The 21,032-nt window shown below is 40.6% G+C and overlaps 3 protein-coding genes across 4 annotated transcripts; 1 reads left to right on the top strand and 2 right to left on the bottom strand.

Moving 5' to 3' along the window:
• Positions 1 to 39: 39 nt before the first annotated feature.
• Positions 40 to 3,553, bottom strand: LOC120835279 (trypsin). The gene is made up of 6 exons (XM_040204071.2): positions 3,444 to 3,553; positions 2,923 to 2,991; positions 2,612 to 2,762; positions 2,274 to 2,415; positions 1,194 to 1,451; positions 40 to 609 (listed from the first exon to the last, which is right to left on the bottom strand). The coding sequence occupies exons 2-6, from the start codon at positions 2,981 to 2,983 to the stop codon at positions 460 to 462; spliced, it is 762 nt and encodes a 253-aa protein (XP_040060005.1). The 5' UTR covers positions 2,984 to 2,991; positions 3,444 to 3,553; the 3' UTR covers positions 40 to 459.
• Positions 3,554 to 13,110: 9,557 nt separating this feature from the next.
• Positions 13,111 to 17,370, bottom strand: LOC144388903 (uncharacterized). Its single transcript, XM_078091710.1, has 5 exons — positions 17,362 to 17,370; positions 16,399 to 16,661; positions 15,504 to 15,561; positions 14,199 to 14,291; positions 13,111 to 13,989 (listed from the first exon to the last, which is right to left on the bottom strand). Exons 1-5 carry the CDS (start codon positions 17,368 to 17,370, stop codon positions 13,702 to 13,704), a joined length of 711 nt encoding a protein of 236 aa, XP_077947836.1. The 3' UTR covers positions 13,111 to 13,701.
• Positions 16,692 to 20,993, top strand: camk2n1a (calcium/calmodulin dependent protein kinase II inhibitor 1a). 2 transcript variants are annotated; one of them, XM_078092429.1, is made up of 3 exons: positions 16,692 to 16,826; positions 18,811 to 19,046; positions 19,747 to 20,993. In XM_078092429.1, exons 2-3 carry the CDS (start codon positions 18,878 to 18,880, stop codon positions 19,818 to 19,820), a joined length of 243 nt encoding a protein of 80 aa, XP_077948555.1. In that variant the 5' UTR covers positions 16,692 to 16,826; positions 18,811 to 18,877; the 3' UTR covers positions 19,821 to 20,993. The 2 variants fall into 2 exon arrangements, with proteins under 2 accessions (XP_077948555.1, XP_040059894.1); XM_040203960.2 differs by lacking the exon at positions 16,692 to 16,826 and having other exon boundaries at positions 16,886 to 19,046.
• The last annotated feature ends 39 nt before the right edge of the window (positions 20,994 to 21,032 follow it).

A 21,032-nucleotide genomic window follows, 5' to 3' on the forward strand; every position in this document is an offset into this window, starting at 1 on the left:
TCATATCTTTTTTTTACCAGTAACAGCAGAGACAGTTTTAGAAAAGACTTATCTTTATTGTTGAGTCCTGCTTTTATTTCAATGGAGAAATGGAGGCTTCGAAGACCAAAATCATCAAAATCTGTGAAATGTATTAATACGTTTTCTGGAAAACACCACAACCTAATGAAAGAAGTAATATACAAAGTGCATTTATCTTTATCATGGCATGTCAAACCTTTTTTCACCATAAGCAGTCTCGTCTTTCTGATCATTCAAGTGTTACAAAAACAAAACGTCACTGTTTATATTGACTGGGTTCATACTCACAGGGTGTGTGCTAGAGATTATTTGTTTTTTTGACTAAATGTACCACATACAAGATAACTAAAATATCCAGCAAGGCCTTTGGTTCCTTTAGGATTGACTTGAATCTTCATCACAGTAGAGTTCTAGGTGAGCCTCTTATTAAGAGTCTCTTCAGCTGTTTTGAGTAACCCAGTTGATCCATCCGAGGTAATTTCTGACTTTGGTGTACACGCCCGGGTAGTACGGATTGGCACAACCGATGCCCCACGATACAATGCCCATGAATTTACCATTACACATAAGAGGTCCTCCTGAGTCCCCCTGAGGATGGAAGAGGAAACAGTAAAAATGTTGTATTCAGGTTTGGTTTGTTATTGGTTTGGTATTAACTGGTGGACATGGTATGCATTTAGCGACTAAAGAGCAAGATTGTTTTCCCCCGTATACGTTGGTGAAACAAAAAACAAGCAATAAGGTAAATGTTGAAAGTTTCTAACCAAATTTATGGCAATCTCTCAATTTCTTGGGTTGAAAATCATCCTAAATTTTGCAAGGCCAATGCTGAGAGAGTCGACAGCTTGGGACAAATCCACAGTATGACATTTTTAAAGAAAACGTTCAGTCAAACATAACTCCAAATAAATATGTTTTCTATTTTTATAAGGAGACAATATGTGACTGACGTGCTTCCTTTTTGTTACAATGCCCCCAGGTGGCCAAATAAATCCATAAATGCAGCTTTAACAGCGCCAGAAAAAGAAGTTACTTTTCTGTCACACATTTTGAGAGTAATACGCTCTTCAATCAGGTGGAAGTCTTAAAAATATTTTGGGGGATAACTCTCGGGTAAACGCCGCCTTAAATGGACATCTTATCATAACAGTGATTACAACTTCATGGCTCACCTGACAGGAGTCTCTCCCCCCAGAGAGAGATCCAGCACAGATCATGTTGTCTGTGACCCTGAAGTAGTAGTAATACTGACAGTTGTTAAAGATGTCTACATTGACAGACTTGAGTACGGGGGACAGCTCGTAGCTGTACAGCCAAGTCACACCCCAGCCACTGACGGTGCACTGGGCAAAGTCAGCCAAGGGTGGCGAGTCCGGGTCTGGCAGGGAGGCCGGCTGGACAATGCCGTTGATGTCAGCTGGGCGGTCCAACTGACCCACAGAGAACATATATGTTTCAGGTTTTCAACGCAGACTGCTAATTCTGGATGTAGCAATGTACTTTTTCTATTTTAATGCAAACGTGAGCAGGGTTATTGCTCTTCTAAATGACCTCTGCTGTCAGGGCTATTCACTGATGACTCATTGAAATTGCATACAAACCACGAGTAAAACAGAATAGAACGAATAAAACAAGAAACGACAGAGATGGATGAATAAATAGATTAATGTGAAGCATATTGAATACATTCATTTAGCAGCCTCTCAATCAGGTCTCTTTCAATAGGTGGTAAAGGATTGTGTATAGTGTATTTCAATGACAACATTATTATAGTTTACTGGGAATTCAGTTTCATTAACAATCCACAACATTCCTGAAAACAAAATTCCATGAAAGTGAAGCCTCTAAAAACCCTTTCCATTGAGTCAGTCTCAGTTCAATACTGAGCCAACAAATAGAATGAATAATAAGTAAAGCTCCAGTAAGTACTAGTCATCTTGTCAAAATAGCAAAATAAAACCCATCTGCTTTTACCACAAAAGGACAACTCTATGCCAAGGGTCCCTTGAGAAGCAACGCAAACATGAAACAGCACATACATCATTTAGAAATGTGAATGTACAGCGCTTGCAAGTTTTTTTTGCATATTCATCATAGCATTGTTATGTCTACGTCAGCGTTGTGATGCAGGTTACTGACACATGATTTTTGATCCAACGTATAATCAGTGTCTGAAAACAGTTTAATCTTAAGCCCCAGCACGGGAACATCAAGTCTATATCTGCATTAAAATCCTGCGTCACATCCCTTACCTTAAGCAGCATAATATCATTGTCAAAAGTCCAATATTTGTACTGGCTGTGACTGATGACCAAGGCAACTTTGAACCTCTGCTCAGGACCCTCCTGCTTGGTTATGTCATGATCACCCAAGACCACTTGGATCAGGTGACTCCTAGGAGAGCACAGCAGAAGGTAAAGAACAGGAACCGCTTGTCCATCAACTAAAGATTAGACAGTCAGACAATTCCTTCTTATATAAGTTCTGGATCATTTTAAAAACAGCTGTGAGATTCAAATGCAAGGTGCAGTATGTATTTCTATGGTCATTTAGTAAAACCTGTGGCAGACGTAGCACTGCAGTAGCTTACGGTCGCCAGCAGTGGGCAGCAGTCACCACCCACTGCTTGTGGATGAGGGTGCCTCCACAGAAGTGGTAGTTCAAGAACAGGATCGAGGCCTGATACTTGATGGAAAAGGGTTGTACCTCTTCGCCCCCGATGATTCTCGCCCCATGCACACCTAAGAGCCGAGGGGGGGATATAACACACGTGACAGAGAGGTTCTATTCCATAACATGGGAAAAGCTTGCAGCTCCTAGTTTTCATATGGAGTCAGCCCTGTGTGACTGATGGTGTAAAGGTTCAGAAGACAGTATTTATTGTAAATATATTTGATTTACCTGTCGGGTTTACCAAAAGCAGGAGGAGCAGTGATAGGTGGCAGAACGGAGCCAGGTTCATTTTAGTGGCTACCAAAAATAAATTAAAAGAATGAATAGTGATGTGCAATCTGTATCCTAATGCAATATTTATCAATGTTCTCATTTTATAGGAGTAAAATGATGCCTTTGTTTGAAGATGCCGTATTGTCAATTCCCAATGATCAAAACTCATTACGAAAAAATGTTTTCCCTCCTGCACATTTAAGGTTTTCCTTCCATAGGATTTCGTAAGGTAAAATCAGTGCTGTCTGTTCAAGTGGTTTGCATTTTAGAATTGCGGTACATTGTCCGAAATGAACTACGCAGGGGAACACTTCACATTAATTGCCTTGCTTCTTCAACTCAGGGAAATAAACAGAAACATATTTTTTCCAACCAGTTTCAAGTTTAAACTCATTCATTTTAAGCGATTCAACTGGTGTAGCTAATGAATACAGTAGACATTCCAACTCAATTTAATTTGTATAAAACTGTCTCACCTTGTCAAGAGTCAAGTAAGAAAACCGTCCAACCATCCATGCAGCGGCATGCACAATCTCACACCCTCATCTACAGTAAGGCTTGTCAGGCCTTTTTTATAATGTATCCAACTGCCTCACTCTCATTGTTCCCAGCCATTATCTGCCGTATATCTAATAGCATCCATACAGCTACTAGAATGACCTAGTACATGATTTTCCCCCCACCTTCTCCTTCATTACATCTTTCTTTCAAAGGCATTGTTCTCATCGATTCAGCCTATTGTTACACTACTGAAATGACACACTATACTCGCTAGACATCCAATCCAATGATGTTACAGATAGTGTGCCAAAATGATGTCTGGATATAATATTTTGGTGCACCCTCTATACTCTCAGCATTCAAACCCTGTTTATGTGATTGGACTGAGTTACATTGGCTGTCTTTAGTGGCTCTCTTTTCCCCTAAAATCGACTAAGAGTCAACATAAAACCATCAAGACCAAACCAGCGCCACAGGCATTTGTTAATGATGCTCAGCCCGATACAGCAGGGATACATTGTAACTCTTGTCTTCAGTCAATCTGCTCTCAGATTGTTCCATCTCCCCAGGTGTCACTCTCAATTAGTTTCCCATCAGTATTTTTTACATTGTTCCCACCCGCGGGGGCATTTGGTCCGTAACTCGGCCTTCATACAGTCTACAATCCCCAGCAGTGAAGGTGTAAGGTGATACTGTCCCCCGTTCTCCCTCAAGTGCAAAGCTGAGATGACAAACAGGATACTTTAGTGTGTGTATGTGTGTGTGCGTCTGTAATAGAGAGTGGGGCAGATGCCCGGTATAAAACTGCATTTGTAGACGTGTGAGTAGGCAGTTTAAAAAGAGCCTGTGTCGCTGAAATGTAATCAATACATGCACACACATTTGCCACATCCAGACTGTGTTGTGGTTTAATCAACAAAGCCGTACTAAATATTAGTTGCAAGTAAAAACAACAACCGGACACGGCAAAATCTTGAGTTGGTGAAAGTTTGAGCTCAACTGGTATGGTGGCTAAACTAGTAAATTGTAAATGCCTGACATGGTACTGTAAAAATCAATATTCTAAAGCTATAGATTTAAGATGTATAATATTCATCTACAATGGCTGAGTTCATGCAATAATAAAGGATGTAGATAACGTACCTCTTTATGGAAGGCATTTGGCTAATGAATATATTGTCTTATGATGCAACTCTCACAGCATTTAACAAAATGTTGGAAAGGACACATATTCACTTCAAGATTGCAACTACTGTCACATCACTCCGGTTAGCCTAGAAAACGTTACTCTAAATCCCCCAAGCCGAAGATACCTGGTTCTGCTTTAAGGCTGTAAAAAATAATTGTTGAATAGCAAAAAAAAGAAAATATGAGAGCTTAATTAGGCTTGTAATAAATATATTTAGTGATTAAGTATCAAACATTTTGAAATTCTCCTTTAGTCACGCTACTCACTACGTGACAGATAACAGCCTCCAGTTGAGGTTAATCAGTCTGCGGAGAAAGACAGTTTTGGTCAGAATAAATCTTGTAACTTTTGCTTCAAGCTTGTTTCTGTCGGGGAAGAATTGTTGAGCCTGCATAGGGTGAGGCTCTCAGGAATGTGACCTTTTATGTGAGCCTGTGACCTAAGGCAGTCCAGGGTGAGATAAGGGTTCAACAGATGGACCCATACGTGCCCTGACTGACCTTTTAAATGTTATTAATTGACTGGGACCCATTAAGGGAGGATCACGGTGTCTCCCCTACGTCGTCTGGTACTTTTCCATACATTTCTCTTTCGGGGGGGGCTCTCCCGTGCTGAAACAGCACAAACCTCCCTGAAGTGTATAAAACCTCCTGTAGCTCCTCTGAGTGAGAAAGAACCATCTGCCCCTTTTCAGCTGAATTGTAGTCATTTGACTTCAGCATACTTCTGTACGACTTCTGTTGATGATTTCTGTATTCTTTTTCTATATTCTAGTTTGTAATAAATACTTAATCACAAACAAGTTTATGATACTTTTGATTTCTTACAAGGGCTAAATCCACAATTTCCACCACAGTTTCCGATACAAAGATTGTAACGGTAATGTGGATTATCGGAGAGAGAGTAGATTGCCGCTACTTGCTTCGGACACTTTGCTTTTATTGGTCAATATATTGTAAAGAATAAATTCAGGTAAAATATATTTTTAAAAGTTTGCTTGAGTCATATTTGTTCATGCAAACGAAAATCTAAATAGTCAGGAAACACCTGGAAGGCCACACAAAGCCTTCACTCCCATTCGCATCAATTATTCAGCCCACTCTAAATGTGGGACAAGAGGTCAGGTGAGATCCCCCCCCCCCCCCATGCTGTGGACAATGCTGACTTGCCAGAAGGCTGCTGCTAATGATGATTATGATAGTGATGATGATCAGGCGCACGATAAGGTGTTATCATTGCAGACATGATTCATACTCATACAGAGAAACACTTATGCGTCCAGTTTACGTAGAATACCTCTGGGTATAGCTTGAGTTGGATATTGATCTCCCCTCAGCTACGAAACCAAGCCAATAAATGCTGCTCCCTGGTTCTGCACGTCATGATGGAGGATGAGATTAAAACCCCTTTGTAAAGATTACAGGTATAAGGACCCAAAAGCACAACTCAGAGGCAGAATCCCATCAAAAGTTCTTTACTGATACAGGCAGGGTCAAAACCGGGATAGCAGTTCAATGGGCAAACAAATCCAGAGGGGCAGGCAGGAAATCCGTAAACGGGGACAGGCAGGGTTCAGAAACAGAATTCGTGGTGAAGAGAAGGCAGGCTAGGTCAGGACGGGATATTAGTAATCGGAAAAACGCTGGAAAACTTGGCATGCACACAAGACAATCTGGCAGGGAACAAACAAATGTGACGGCCTTAAATAGTGAGTAGCTGATGAGGGGATGTGCTTCAGGAGTTCTCGCAAGAAGAACCAGGTGAGGGTAACGAGCTGATGATGTGGGAGGATCTGAAATGACAGGAGAGTTAGATAACATGCGGTGAAGATGAAATTAAACATGCAGTGAAGATGAAATTAAACTATGATGTGGTCTATTGTGTGACACTCTTTTTCAGTAGAAACTCAAGGATAAAGGTGATGTGAGGACTCGTACTGTTTTCAAGCAGCAAGTCCTACTGGACGTCAAGACAGTCCACTCTGAGTCCATGTTTCTTTCACTTTTACAAACAAAATATGTGAGGATTTATTTTAAATGTTTTATTCTTTTGCAGCTTGATGGACTTTTGTATCAATACATGTTAGAAGTAGCCGGTTGAAATGGTTTAATCCAATATTTGAAGGAATACTAATATTAGGAATATGAAATATGCACGTTGTCATCTTTTGCAGGGAGTTGGATGAGAAGATTAATGTCTAATGTTTCATTGTTTGTGCGGTAAATGTGAAGCTAAAGCCAGCAGCCAATGAGCTTAGCTCAACATAAAGAGAGGAAACAGGGGGAAACAGCTAGCCCTATCGGGCTCTGTCCAATCTATCCAATCAAAAAAGCATGTTTGTGCAAGTTTCTGTCTATGGTCACAGTTTCGAAGACTCTATTTGAAGGGAATAGTTTTTACTGCTTCAGTGTACATTAGTTGATCTGTTGCATAAGGAAGGAATTCAGAGCCCCCACCAATGTTTCAGAGCTTAGTGAGGTGTGACAGATGGTCGGGTTATATTGGATTACACAGCGGCCTCCCAGTTTACAGAAAAAATACTAATTGTGAGGCTCTGTCAATGGTCTTGAAAGGGTGATTTGTGGGGACTCTGGCTTTATGCTTCTCTTTTGCTCTCACATGGCTCTCGATTATTCAGAAAATTGACTTTTTAAGGATGACCGACATCCACATACATGTGCAGGGATGTTTGGGGTATTTTGCGGAAAGCTATAAGGAACCCTTTCATTTTTTTAAAAGGACGTACAAACAAATATTGTTGTATTTGTACAGGTTATGGGTGTATGCAGGGCCCTATAGTAGGTGGCCACACCTCTGCACCAAACACCATCAAATACATTGTGTCACTACAAAGCAACAGGGGCCAACACTTCTGCAGTAGATCGCTGGTTCACAGGTACTACATACTGACAGCAGCAAACTTTAACATCGGGTAAGAATGACATTTGGAACAGATACTTCTTTTCCCTGAATGACAAATCTCAATGACTGAGGTGTTCACTTGGCTTTTCATTTTGTGCAATAATCAGATAATCTCACATCCATTAGTGCTCGTTTTCAAATGCCACTAGTTTTTACGAGCATGGCTGTCAACTATAAGTTGTATAAAACCTTTCTAGCTTGGTTAAAGGCTCATCAAGATACAATCAGGTTTGTCTGCCTCCTGAATATATATTGTTTTTAAATCCCCTTATGAATCTAAAATGCCACCTGACGGTTTTGCTTGAACTTTGCTCCAAGATGAAATTGTATTGGAAATACTTGTGTTGGGAATGGCCTTACGTGGGGCATCATTTTTTGGGGGATGGCCTCACATGGGGCACCATTTTGTTGGGCACGGTGTAGTGGCAATGTGTTGGTCAATAGCTAGTGTGTAATTAAATCATTGATATCAATAGAATTATTAATAATTGCTAAGATAATTCACAAAATAAATAAATAATGGAGCACCATCTAATAACTAATAACCAAACTATAAATCTCAAGTCTCATAAAGTCTCATTAAGAGCAAGGAATTGAAGATTTTAGTTCGTATACTAGATATGTTTCCAGCCAGCATTACAGTAGACATATGCAACAAAGAAATCACAGAAAACTGCTCCTTAAAGTATAACAGGGTTTATTAACTTCCAACAGTACAAATCTGATCAATACCATTTGAAATGAACAAAAGCTATTATACAATATCCTAATATTACAAATTAAAAAAAAAGAATTAATTCATGCATGTGGAGGGGAAGTAGTGTGTGTGTCTGTGAGATAAGGAGGGGAGAGCTCAGGAAGGGAGCTAGCTAAGCTACCGACCACATTGCTGAGGTGTTGCTTGCAGGCTATGTTTGTACACCATGTGTGTTCCTCACATAGTTAAACCTCTGTTTGTAAGTAACACTATATGTGGAGGGACATGAAAAGGACTCAAAGCAAAGCATATGTTTGGGGAGCTGCTTGGGCCGGAAGTGAAGGCTGGGGCAGCCGGACTTCTCTGGAGCAGCTAGAAAATGGTTTGGGTTAGAGAGGCCTAAATCCTTAATCCTGTCATCGACGTAAGCCGATTTGGAAAGTTGATTTGAATAGGCTGTCTTCAACATCTCATAGACAATTGATCTGAGGAGATACTGCAGTCTTAACCTTGGATTGACCATCATCAGTTTGTAAAGCTTGATTTAAAGAGATCCTACAGTCTTATCCTTACACTGACCAGAGTCAGTTCGGAAAGAAAAGATTCAGGAGAGGCTGTCTTTAACCACACACTGAACTGAGGTCAGTCCAGAAAGATTGAGAGAAGAGAGATACTGTCTTTCACCTTGCATTGAGCCTTCAGTTATTAAGCTCCTCTTTTGTGGAACCAGCTTCCACTTTCAGTCCGGGGGGCAGATTTGGTCAGCTCTTTTAAGATGAACTTTCCTCTTTGATTTTGCTTATATTTGATTTTGACTCAGGTTAGCCCGGACCAGCCCTTAGTTAAGTTGCTATAGGCTTAGACTGCCGGGGGACTTCTTAGGACACACCGAGCTCCTCTCTCACGCTCTCGTTCTACCATAATTCACGTTTTATTAATGCACATGACTAATTCAGCTTCTTTCCGGGAGTTTTTTTTTGTGCTTTCTCCCCTAGCAGGTCTCCGTAGATCGTAGTTCCTTCTGGACCCTGGTCCTGACACCTGCCATGGCCCTGCTGACGCCTGCTGCTGCCATCATCATCATCATTATTATTTCCGCACCACACAGGCTTCTGTAGATGGTGGTTCTATCTGATGGTGGTTGCCCCTGCAGTGGTCCTGCTGTGCGCCTGGCTTACTACTCACAATTACTTGAATCATTTCTGTCATAGGAATTGCATGTATTATACATTGTTCATTCTGTACACATGGCATCCATTGTAGTCTGTCCATCCCAGGAGTGGGATCCCTCCTCTGACGTTCTCCCTAAGGTTTCTTCCCTTTTTTCCCTCTTGGAAGGGTTTTTTCATTTTTTGGGGAGTTTTTCCTGTGCCGATGGTGGGTTTCGGGACAGAGGATGTTGTCTGTACAGACTGTAAAGCCCTCTGAGCTTGAGCCAGCTATGCCAACTGATATACTGAATTGTTTGAATAAGATATAAATCAATAGAATACATGTTAAATATTTAACTGCAAAGTAATAATGTGTGTTTGATATCCTTTTTTTGCATCGCATTCATGCTGGCAAAACCCCCCAAAAAATCCACCAGCCGCCACTGCAGAGGACCCAGTTCAGGGTATGGCTATCTGTCTATTCTAATTATGTCTTCCATATAATCCATCCTTTCTTTCCTCCTTTTTCTCATTGTTCTCTCCTTTGTTAATTGACACCAATATTCTTAGAGGTTTCGCCTTTCCACCTTTTTTTGGTATGACTGTTTTTGTGCTAAAACCGCTCATATGTACACAAAACCCAAGAGCGTATTGTTTCAGTAAAAATATATAAAGAAGGAATATTTCCTTGTTCAATGTGGTCCAGTCTGTTTATAATATGGCCAGAGGTTGTGATAATATTAGTGAAACTGAGTTGTTATAGAGATGTGAAAGATGAGCCTCGGATGAAATCACATCTTGTCATGACTGCACCTCTTCTATGAATAGTTGACGGCATATAAAATGAATTATGCTGGAGGCTCAATTATCACCTTTCATTTTTTGTCTGTTATGTTTGAGAAACAACATAGTGTCTGGGTCAAGACTTGCATGTCCTTTGCGCCGTGTCCTTTACTGTAAATGTGTTTTATAGTATAAACGATATTCTGAAACACTACTGTCAGCAGTGTGGATGAGAAAATTCTCTCTTTTACCTTAACACCTATGCGATGAAAAAAACATAAAAATGTTCTCAAACTGGATCTTATTTTTACTGTACAGATTAGGAGATTTATTCAAAGTAAAAGCCCTATAATTGCATGTTCAAAAACACAATTTTTCCATGTTTGAGCTGCAATAAAAAGAAATGTCTCAATAGTTCCAGTCAAGGACCAATGTACCTTTGTTAAGGACCTCTCTGACTGCTAGCATGCTGAATATGAAGTATTTCTACTGTACAGATTTGGAGATTTCTTCAAAGAATTTTCACTGTACAAATTTAGAGAATTATCCAAAGTAGAAGTCCTATTTTTGCAACTTCGAAAAGATTCTCTCAATGTTTGAATGGCAATGAAAATGTTATGGGGGGGGGGGTGTATTTGGTGGACCCAAAAGCACACGCAGCAGCCGTGCTTTATTTTCCACAAAAAAACAAACAAGGTGAATAAGGGAAACAGAAAGCGCTGCTCTGGCTCAACTGGAGTCGGGAGGGAAACTCCTCCGACGTCTGGCGGTCTGGGGCGGCTCAAGCAGGGTCTGGTGTGGAAACCCGAGGCCCGACACCATACTCACAGTCCAACTCAAAAACAGGTCACGTGTACTCCGTGGGTCTGATACAAAAACAAACAAAAACATGAAAAACTGGTTAGCTGCTGTATCTCAGTCTCAACGGTACCTGAGACCAGCTTGGGTACTGGGACGGACTGACGACGGAATGCAGGAGTCTTTATGCTCGTCACAAGTGATCCCCGGAATGAGCCACAGCTGGGCTGGAGGCGGAACACACGGTTAGAAACTCTAGGTGGAAAAACAAAACAAGCAAAACAAAAGCACAGACTGGGGGAAAAACTGTTAAGAAAACTGGGTCCCTAACAGAAAATACTTTTCTCACTAAGTCCAAACAAAGACCAATGTACATGAGTTCTTCAGACTCTACCTCGACTAAAAGACTAACCAATTGTAGCACTTAAATTGTACTTGTAACACCACTTATCTATAGCAAATTGTAAATTGGCTTATTTGAGGAAAATTGCACTTTCTTGTTTCTTGTTCTTCTGAGTTTGTATCCCTATGATTGAATGCACTTATTGTAAATCGCTTTGGATAAAAGCGTCTGCTAAATGACATGTAATGTAATGTGTTAAGGACCTGTCTACTACTCTTGTACAAAAAATTAAATAATTGTACTGTACAAATTAAGAGATTTCTCCAAAATAAAAGTCCTGTAAGTATATGTTCCCCAGTAATTGCAGACAAAGACGTGCATAAATGCGTACAAGACTTTTATGACTACACATTTACAGACATGTTTTAATACACGTCTACATTAAAGAGTCTCAAAAGTAAATGTTTAACATTTGTACATTAAAAAAGTAAGTCAGGAGATACAAGAACTAGTGTGTTCTTTGACATGCGTTCTTTTCATGCAATTGTGACTGCTGGAATTGACTGTGCGGAGGAAGTTTTAGTCTGTAAAGCCTATGCATTTCATTTGGAGAATCTCATTTAAAGAAAGACAAAAAACACTTTCAGTGATGCAGTTATACAAGGACAATATTACAACATCCACCTTTTTTATCAATTTTTTCAAATCTTTCTTGCATTGGCTTTTTCGACAGTTTTCTTGCACGCTGCATCCAAAATAGTGTTTGGCTCCACGTGGTTTTTGGGTAGCCAGTTGGCTTCATCAATGCTGTGTGACTCCTTTAAATGCAGTGTTTCCCACACCATTATATGGAGATGGGGGTGGGGCGTGCTCGCTCTGTCCGCTGGTAAAAGCCTGCTCACAAACAGGTGAGCACGCGGACAGAGGTGGCATGTGAATTTATAAGATAATTTCAGTTCGCAGTGGTTACAAATAGCTCTGCTTTTATCAAGTAAAATAAAGAATAGGTCCAAAATAAAATAAAAGGTCCATTATTTAAAAGAGCTTAAATTTTACGGATTGGTACATTAACACATTTATAACGTGTTAACAAGCCCATGTTGATTGTTTTGTCATCAGTGAGGGAGGAACAAGCAATTTGGCAGATGCAGAGCCTGGTGTGTGGGTTGGGATATCGGGTTTGACCATGTCCTGGATTTAGACTGGACCGGATTCATTCACAGCATGCACTGTAAAATCCGATTAGTAAACCTTACTTAAAAAAAGCATGCAAACCGATTGCCTTAAAAAAAGTAAGTAACTTTTTACATTCAAGTAAAGTTAATTATGTATTATATGTTGTACTAACGAGCTTATTTAGTGTAGTATACTTACACTTGAGTTGAAGTAACTAAGATATACTCAGTCAGGAGTACTTTTGAACTAGTATAGCCTAATTAAAATGACCATTTCAAACAACTTAATTATTTCAAGTGAAGTATACTTTGTGTGCATTACAAACAACACATTTATTTAAATTGGGCTAACTAATGTTACAAGTTCTGCAACTAGAAATATATCAGTATTATCTACTTGAACAGAAAAGTAATTTACTTGATTAAACCATGCAAACCATTTGCCTTAAAGCAAAGTTCACGTTACTCGTGAAACTTAAGTGCTTCAAACATCCTATACAATAATACAATAAATATTACAGGTAATGTTCTCTTGAAATTAAATCCCAATTAGTTATACATAATACATTAAAGTAGAAACAATGTTCAATTATATGATATGCTTTTATTTTTTCTTACTTCCATAACAACATTGGTTATTTTTAAATTGAATGCAACAACAAACCAGTTTTAGTTACTCAGAAGCAAGACAAGGGTCCATCTTTTGAACAGTTGAGGCACCAGTATAGGAGGAGCCTCAGTGTAGCACATATTTTGGCAAGACATTGAGATTTAAAGTGCTGAAAACAGGATTGTTCCTAAAAGTCAGCGTTGCTTAATATCACTACATCTCAAAAAGGGCACAGAGCACTTACGTGTTTAAAATTGTATTGTGCTGGTTTAAAACACTTTTAAGAGACAGTGTGCAACTATTGTCAAAGAAAATAGGTATGTCTATACACCATATGAACGACATTATTAAAAAAACACCAAGCGTTACTGAATTATTGGGCAATACCAACATTTTAAACAAAAACATCCAACAACATACTTTTGGATTTTGGCTCCAATACATTTTGAATATTTATTGAACATAACAAAAAAAAACTGAAACTATACTATTGTGATCAACGAGTGGGATCCAATGCCGAACGTCACTCATGCGGCCATTTATATTTTAACGCAACAGGAGAATTCTAACAGTTTGGTGCAAGTTTTGGTGCAAGTTTGTTCTGTCCCCAGCCAACCATCGCTTTTTGAATGAAGTTAAAAGTGTTTTTCAAGGCTTTAGGGTAGTCCAAGTGTAAGGCATATGATAGCCCAAACCAGAGGCAAAGTGCTAGAGGTAAGTTTAGGACATCATCCATAACAATGATGGCAGTAGACGCTGCGTCAAGGTGGAGTCGATTTGGAGAGAGCAGTACATCTTCACCGATGACAGTCAGCACCCCAACAGATGCCCAGGCATCATCATGGTCACAATCCTGTGTAAGACCAAACAAAAACGAATTGTCACTGCAATATATGTGGCTATATTGCAAATTAAGTATCAAGTCTTTCTCACATGGTTGAAATGTGGTGGTCTAAAGTCACTGTGACCTCACAAAACTCTGGCCATAATCAAAGAAATCACATGCTGATTATGACAATTTAACACAAATGTCTAGGATGGAATGCAACTATAAGAACTTACAAAGCAGGTGTGGTATAAGTTACTGGGGTCATCACCAAGTAGAACTGAGAGGCCTCGGAGTACAAGGGTGTGCATCGCTGTCACATCCGATTTCTAGAAGTGGAGAATTAACAAAAGAAAGATCATTATGCAACATTCAAATCTGACAATAAAAATATGTTTGTCAATGTGACAATGAAACAAGTGTCACCAGACTGTTTGACAGTACAGACTTACCCGTGAATCAATTTGCTGCACAAGCTCAGACATTGTCTCTCCAACACCTCCTTTCTTGGACTTCCAGATATTATTAATATTTATAATATTTCGAGAAAGCGTGATGTGTAGGGGTACAGAGCATCAAAAACGTCATTCTGCAGGTTTGTGGTGGCTATCCTGTTAAACTCTGCGAAAAAGAAAGAATGACAGACTAAATCCAGTTTATCATAGTGGGAAAAAAACAAAAAAAGAGAGAATATCTCTATAATATATATTACTTAATGGGCTTTCTGTAAAAAGACCTGGCCACCTCTCCTTCAATGTTGTCACTGGAGGTCCGGCCTCCACAATCTTCCATCTCCGCAGTGCGAAGGTCTGGTCCATCTTTGATGCGATCACAGTTCCACCGGGGTTCCATCTTTTCATCTCCTCAACTAGAAGCTTTCTCACAGCCTCTAGGCTATCTTTATCATGACCATCGGGGAGATCTGGGAGGTAATTTACCTCAAACCTTTCTGGTGACTTCGGCCTTTTGATGCCATTTCAGGGATACCTTGTTTGCCCCCATTTATAGCAACCTCTACACATCCCGCTCTTCTCAATTTAGTGCGATAGTTCCCCATCTTAAATTTGAATCTATTCTTCCAAACAGAACATCCATCTAGTGAGCCTGGTTCCTTCAGGCAGGGATGTTTGCTAATTAGTGGCAATGCCATGGAATGGATCCTTTCTTCTTTTGGATAGGCATCAAATAAGTAAATCGTTTCAGCAAGCTTTTCCAAAATACTATGCGTCTCTCGGTATATTCAGGTATGTCTGTTCGCGCAGACATGCCTTATTAGCCTGTCTCAGTCGGAATTCCACATCAACTGAGAAATTTGGAATGTCAAAAAACTCAGGCCATTGCTTTTGTCTCGGTGATGAGCTGTGCATGGACAGAATCTCTGTATCATCAGAGGCATTGGAGGCACCAGACAAGCTGGTGGTGGTGGCACTCACCATGCAGCAATGGAATGACCTTAACAGTTTAAGCAAAATTGGTTCTCCGGCAGATCATGAATCTGTTAACTGAAATATCATCCAAATTCTAGGCTATTGGCATTTTACCTTTAGTGAACTGGCATCCCGTGGTAATGAAGCAGCAGAGTTGCCATGAGCACTTTTTCTGAAAGGGAAAAATTGGGACTTAGTGTATACATATACCCTATTGATATGAATACAATTATACTTTAAAAAATACTTAGTTTTGTCATGCTTCCTGCTGAGTCTACAAGAGTCAAAGAAGCTAGCTAAGATCACCAATATCACTTGTCTAACGTCACCATGCTGCACATTGAGATGATTTCGCCTTCCTTATCTTTTACAGGCAGCTTAATGCAGCTAACAGCTCGAGAGGGGCACATAAAAAGGTCAAATTCATGAGGCCAAAGAACGGTGTGCAAGCGCAACTGCAGCTTTAACGGGGGACTTTCCCCACTGCAATCTAACTAACGTTGCATGAAACCAATGGCTACTCGTGTCGACTTGACTTTGACTATGGCAGTGTTTTGGAAAGACTATCACAACGGCACTAGCGTCATTAAATACACAGAAGTCGCAAAGATTCACCGAAATGTAAACACCATAACGTCTTCACGTGACTTTATAGTTTCCTTCAACCACGCTTTGCATGCGTCACGTATTGAAAAATAATATAACATCACCATCAATTTCGCGCGACCTGCGTCGAAAGGGCGCTCGCTGCGTCAACTCGAAGAATCCAAAGATGTAAAACGTCTGAACAAGTTTAGCCAGAAGACGGATGGGCAGAGCTTGTAAGCTAGCTAGCTGTGAGCTAGCTTACAAGCTAGCTTGCGTTGGCTCGTTAAGGGTTAGCGAACTCGGGCAAGCTAACATTGGTAGCAGTCAGAAACTCTAAACATTTTACAAACAGGTATTGTTCGCTCAATAACATACCTTAATATTCTTCAAAAAATCAAAATCCATGCAGTGTATTTCTTACATCGGTTTCTCGGCAGCGCGATCCACCTCACACATGGACCGGATGTCAACATAGCTGTGGTAGGAGAAGCCATGCGAGCGAATGACAGAGCCGAGAGAGTTGGTGTAGAGAGAGAAGAGGAGGGGACCCAGGACGGAACCCTGAGGAACTCTGGTAGTAAGAGGACAAGGTTCCGACACAGATCCTCGCCAGGTTACCCGGTAGGTGCGGCCGTCAAGGTAGGACGAGACAAGGGAGAGAGCAGAGCTTGTGACACCAAGTTCCTGAAGGGAGGAAATAAGGATCTGGTGGTTTACTGTGTCAAATGCAGCAGAAAGGTCCAGAAGGATGAGGACAGAGGAGAGAGAAGCAGCTCTAACAGTGTGGAGTTGCTCTGAGACAGCGAGGAGAGCAGTCTCTGTGGAATGGCCTGCCTTGCAGCCTGACTGGTAAGGATCGAGAAGGTTGTTACGGTGGAGATACCAGATAATGACTTGCTACATTCTTGCTACATCAATTTGGAATGGAATGATTAAAAAGTAAAAATGTAATACATGTTTCATTACATAACTGATTAAATGGTGTAATATTTAAGAGTATGAAGTGGCGCACATGCATTATTTCAATAGTAAAGTTGGATAAATCAGTATCCGAGTATGTTTTGCATGTTTTCCATCAAACATTTTGTTCGGAAGGTTAATACGTATGTAACTCATTGTCAGATATTAGGTGTGTAATTACATATGTTATTAGGTTTTATGATAGCATTTACGGGAATTAAAAATATTTTTAAGACAAGTCCCCAAATTTGCTTTAAATTTAAAACTTGTAATGGAGGATAAATAGATGTCCTGAACACATTCATCAATCATCCTTTGGACTTATTGAGAAAAGTATTTTCATTGCCATTCAAACATTTAGAAATTATCTTTTTGAAGTTGCAAAAATAGGACTTCTGCTTTGGATAATTCTCTACATTTGTACAGTGAACATGTTTAATTTTTAAAGAGTAGTCAGAGAGGTCCTAACACATGTGCATTGGTCTTTGTGTGGAATTATTGGGAAGATTTTTTTTATTGCAGCTCAAATATGGAGAAATTATCTTTTTGAACATATACTTATGGGACTTTTACTTTGGAGAAATCTCCAAATCTGTACAGTAAAAACACTTGATATTCATCATGCTAGTAGTCAGAGAGGTCCTTAACACAAGTACATTGATCTTTGCCTGGAATTATTGAGAAATATGTTTTTATTGCTGTCCAGATACGGAGAAATTTTTTGAGTTTTTGAAGGGCTTTTACTTTGAAGAAATCTCCAAATCTGTACAGTAAAAATATTTCACTTTTCTTACAACAGTAGTCCGAGATGTCCTAAACACATGTATTTGACTTTGACTGTAATTATTGAGAAAGTATTTTTATTGCAGTTCAAACTTTGATAAATGGTCTTTTGGACTTTGAAATATAGGATAATTATCTAATTATGTACAGTAAACGTATTCCTTTTTTGTACAATAGTAGTCAGAATGGTCCTGAACACACATATTTCAGTCATTGTCCAGAAAAGGGGTCTTCGACGTTTTTCAGGCCAAGGACCCCCAAACTGATGGCGAGATGGAGCAGGGACCCCCTATTCTACGGAGTTTGGTCCGCCATCTTTTATTTTTGAGCGCTGCTGAGATTACTACGGAAATCCGAGTGTGAAAAACAGGTGGCAACGGCACAGAAGCGTCGTAATAAAAATGTAACTGCACCATGGGGCGAAAAGTCACTACCCAGCCTATAAAACACTGCCATCGTCTGGTGAGCTGTGGTGGACAGCTCGAATCCCTTCCACCAAATACATCTACACATTTGTGAAATTGCATAACAGGTTGGCAGATTTGAGTTTTGTTACTCGTCGACTGGTGGCGCGTAAACGACGTCTTTCCCCAAAACCCCCGAATTAATTCACGTTTGGGTGCAAGTCGCCATTTGTTTTTGTTTTTTTGCATCTGGATCCCGCAGAGTTGGCACACCACGACTCCAACTGGAAGCTTCTCTCAGCTGCACCAGAAAACCCCCTTACAGCTCCCTCACCAGGTCTCCCCGGGATCCGTGTTTTGCACCGCTCTTCAATTTGCATTTCTTACTCGGATTCTCCGTGCGACGGGATCAGCCACTCGAAACCAGCGGGCGCTCCACGGCTCTATTGTTCGTACGCGTCCATTTCCAAAGCAATACGCGCAGAAAAGGAACAGAAAAAAAGCACTGGAAATTTTGAATAATGTTAGCGGAGATCCATGCGGGAGAACACTGAGCACCTTTCGCTTTACCGTTATTTCAGTTGCGTACCTACGGAGACGGACACGTGTCTTCGGGGTAAACAGAAAGGGCTAGATCGTGTCAGTAGATTACCTTTGTTTTTCTTCCTCGCTTTTGTTTGTCACAGACGACCAGCTTGGCGACCAGCTATACATTTCAGTTTCTGCGCCCTGGTGATAAAGACGCATTGGGAGATGTCGGAAGTGCTGCCTTTCAACGAAGAAAAAATGAGTCATTATGGAAATGAAGGCGACGAGGGACACCTTTCCTTCACCTGTCGTCTTCAAGACACCAACAACTTCTTCAATGGATCACAGAACAAACGTCCGCCGAAACTCGGACAAATAGGCAGGAGCAAACGGGGTAATTATATAATTAAGGCGTGTTCGTTTGTAAGGTGATGTGTTGAATGCGCACGTAGGTTACCACTGGACCATAATTAAGGATGTTCCCTGTGAGGACAGAAAGGCAACACCTTTTGCATGGAAGTGGTCTCAAACAGAGCGTATATCAGACGCATTGGTTTATTTTTGCATGCGTGTGTGATGTATGGGTTATTAAATATTTCATTCGCATTGCAACACGAGTTGGATGCGCAGTGCGTGCTGTTAAACGCCTTGTGAATGCTAGCCAACAGAGTTGCTGAATGTCCCCTCCCCAATAATCGGAAGGATTGAGATATGGCATTTGTGTTTGCATGACCGATTAATGCTCTTTGTGTGTGGTGAGACCCGCGAAATGCTCGCTGAAATTGAGGCTCCCTTGTGGTAGTACTCTCATGGACAGACACAGTTGCATTAACAGGAGCACACAGACACTACACGGACCAAGATGCCACAGGCAGACATGTAATTGCAAGTAGTTGAGGACCCGCAGAGACCTGCAGAAATGTACACGCACGTATTTTGCATAGGCTACTCTACCTCTCCTGCATGCACACACCGCTACTGCTCATGCAGTGTAGGGGTGATGGTTTTGTGCTTTAATGTCCTCCTGTCTCTGGTTGTGCTTCGTGAGACCCCCCCTCCCTTTCCTCATTAACTCTCTCCCATGTCATCCACAGTTGTTATTGAGGATGAGAATGGCGACAACGAAGCACAGAAAAATGGAACAGAGAAGACCCCGGCAGAGGCTTAGAGCGCTCGGCTTCAACAACCCCCAAAAGACACTCTTGAAATTTTGAATGGTGATGTTGAGCAGTTTTAATCCAAAGACACTGTATATAAGCACTTTCTCTCATGTGGCAGCAAGCAGCACTTCCACGCCTTGCTCTCCCAGTCGGTTGTGGCCATCCAGGTGAGGAGGACTGGCAAGGGTGGGAGATGGCATCGAAGGAGACCCCCAGGTGGACCCCCTCTCTCCCTGACATACACACACACGCACACAGACAAACACCCTCAATTGCAGGGTTTCGCCATAAATCCAACAGCAGTAGAAGACAACAGAGGGTGGGGGGTTGAGGTGGAAGAAGGATACCACGCCGTTGAAATGCAGAAATCAGGGACATGATACAGAAATAAATATGATATAAAACTAAAGCACACACTTCTCCTATATCTTATCAATCAAACCTATGATATCATCATTTCTGCTCTTTGATCCAGGGCAACTTGTAAATATGGAAAGGGTAGCCCATATTTTCTTGCACAAAGTGGAAAACTGGTTTGTCCTGTGTTGAAGACTTTATTTATTGATCCTTTGGAATATGTGTTTTGCAGAGACTTAAGGCCAGAGGGGGCGTTCTTTTGTATGTCGATAAAACTTGAAATGAATGGGAGTGATTTCTTTTTTTTCTTCACTTAACAATTCTTGATGTTGCCTGAGTGTTTTTTGTTACGTATACTTTGCAGCTAATGAGTCATTTATATACAGTGTACCTCCCACCTGTTTGTAAGCTTCCCAGGTTTTCACCTGGATTGGTTAATTATGTAACTTGACTGTACACACCCTATTGATAAACTATTTATATTGCATTGTGCATTATTGTGCCAAATCTCATGAGGAATAATACTGTACGAGAAAACTTATTTTTTTGTGCTTTATACATTAAGTCGTACAATTCAGTTGTTTTATTGGGTTGCCATTTTTAGGGCCCTTCTCAAAACACCGAGATACCAACTCATGCATGGCAAATATAAAATCATGCATGCACGGCAGACGCTCTGAAACTCTGTATTCTTGAAGCACCTCGTTTACAGCTTTGAATGACAAACCTTGAGAAACAGTCTTAATTCTCCGTAGTACTGTCCCATTCTCACTGATTTGTACAGTGGCCTAATATCTTGTAATAAAGATTATGATAAAGTACTATTTACTGTTTAGTGTTGATTGTGGTTTAAGGAATTATCT

This window comes from Gasterosteus aculeatus, chromosome 17 (genome assembly GCF_964276395.1).
Source record: "Gasterosteus aculeatus chromosome 17, fGasAcu3.hap1.1, whole genome shotgun sequence".
Lineage (NCBI taxonomy): Eukaryota > Metazoa > Chordata > Actinopteri > Perciformes > Gasterosteidae > Gasterosteus > Gasterosteus aculeatus.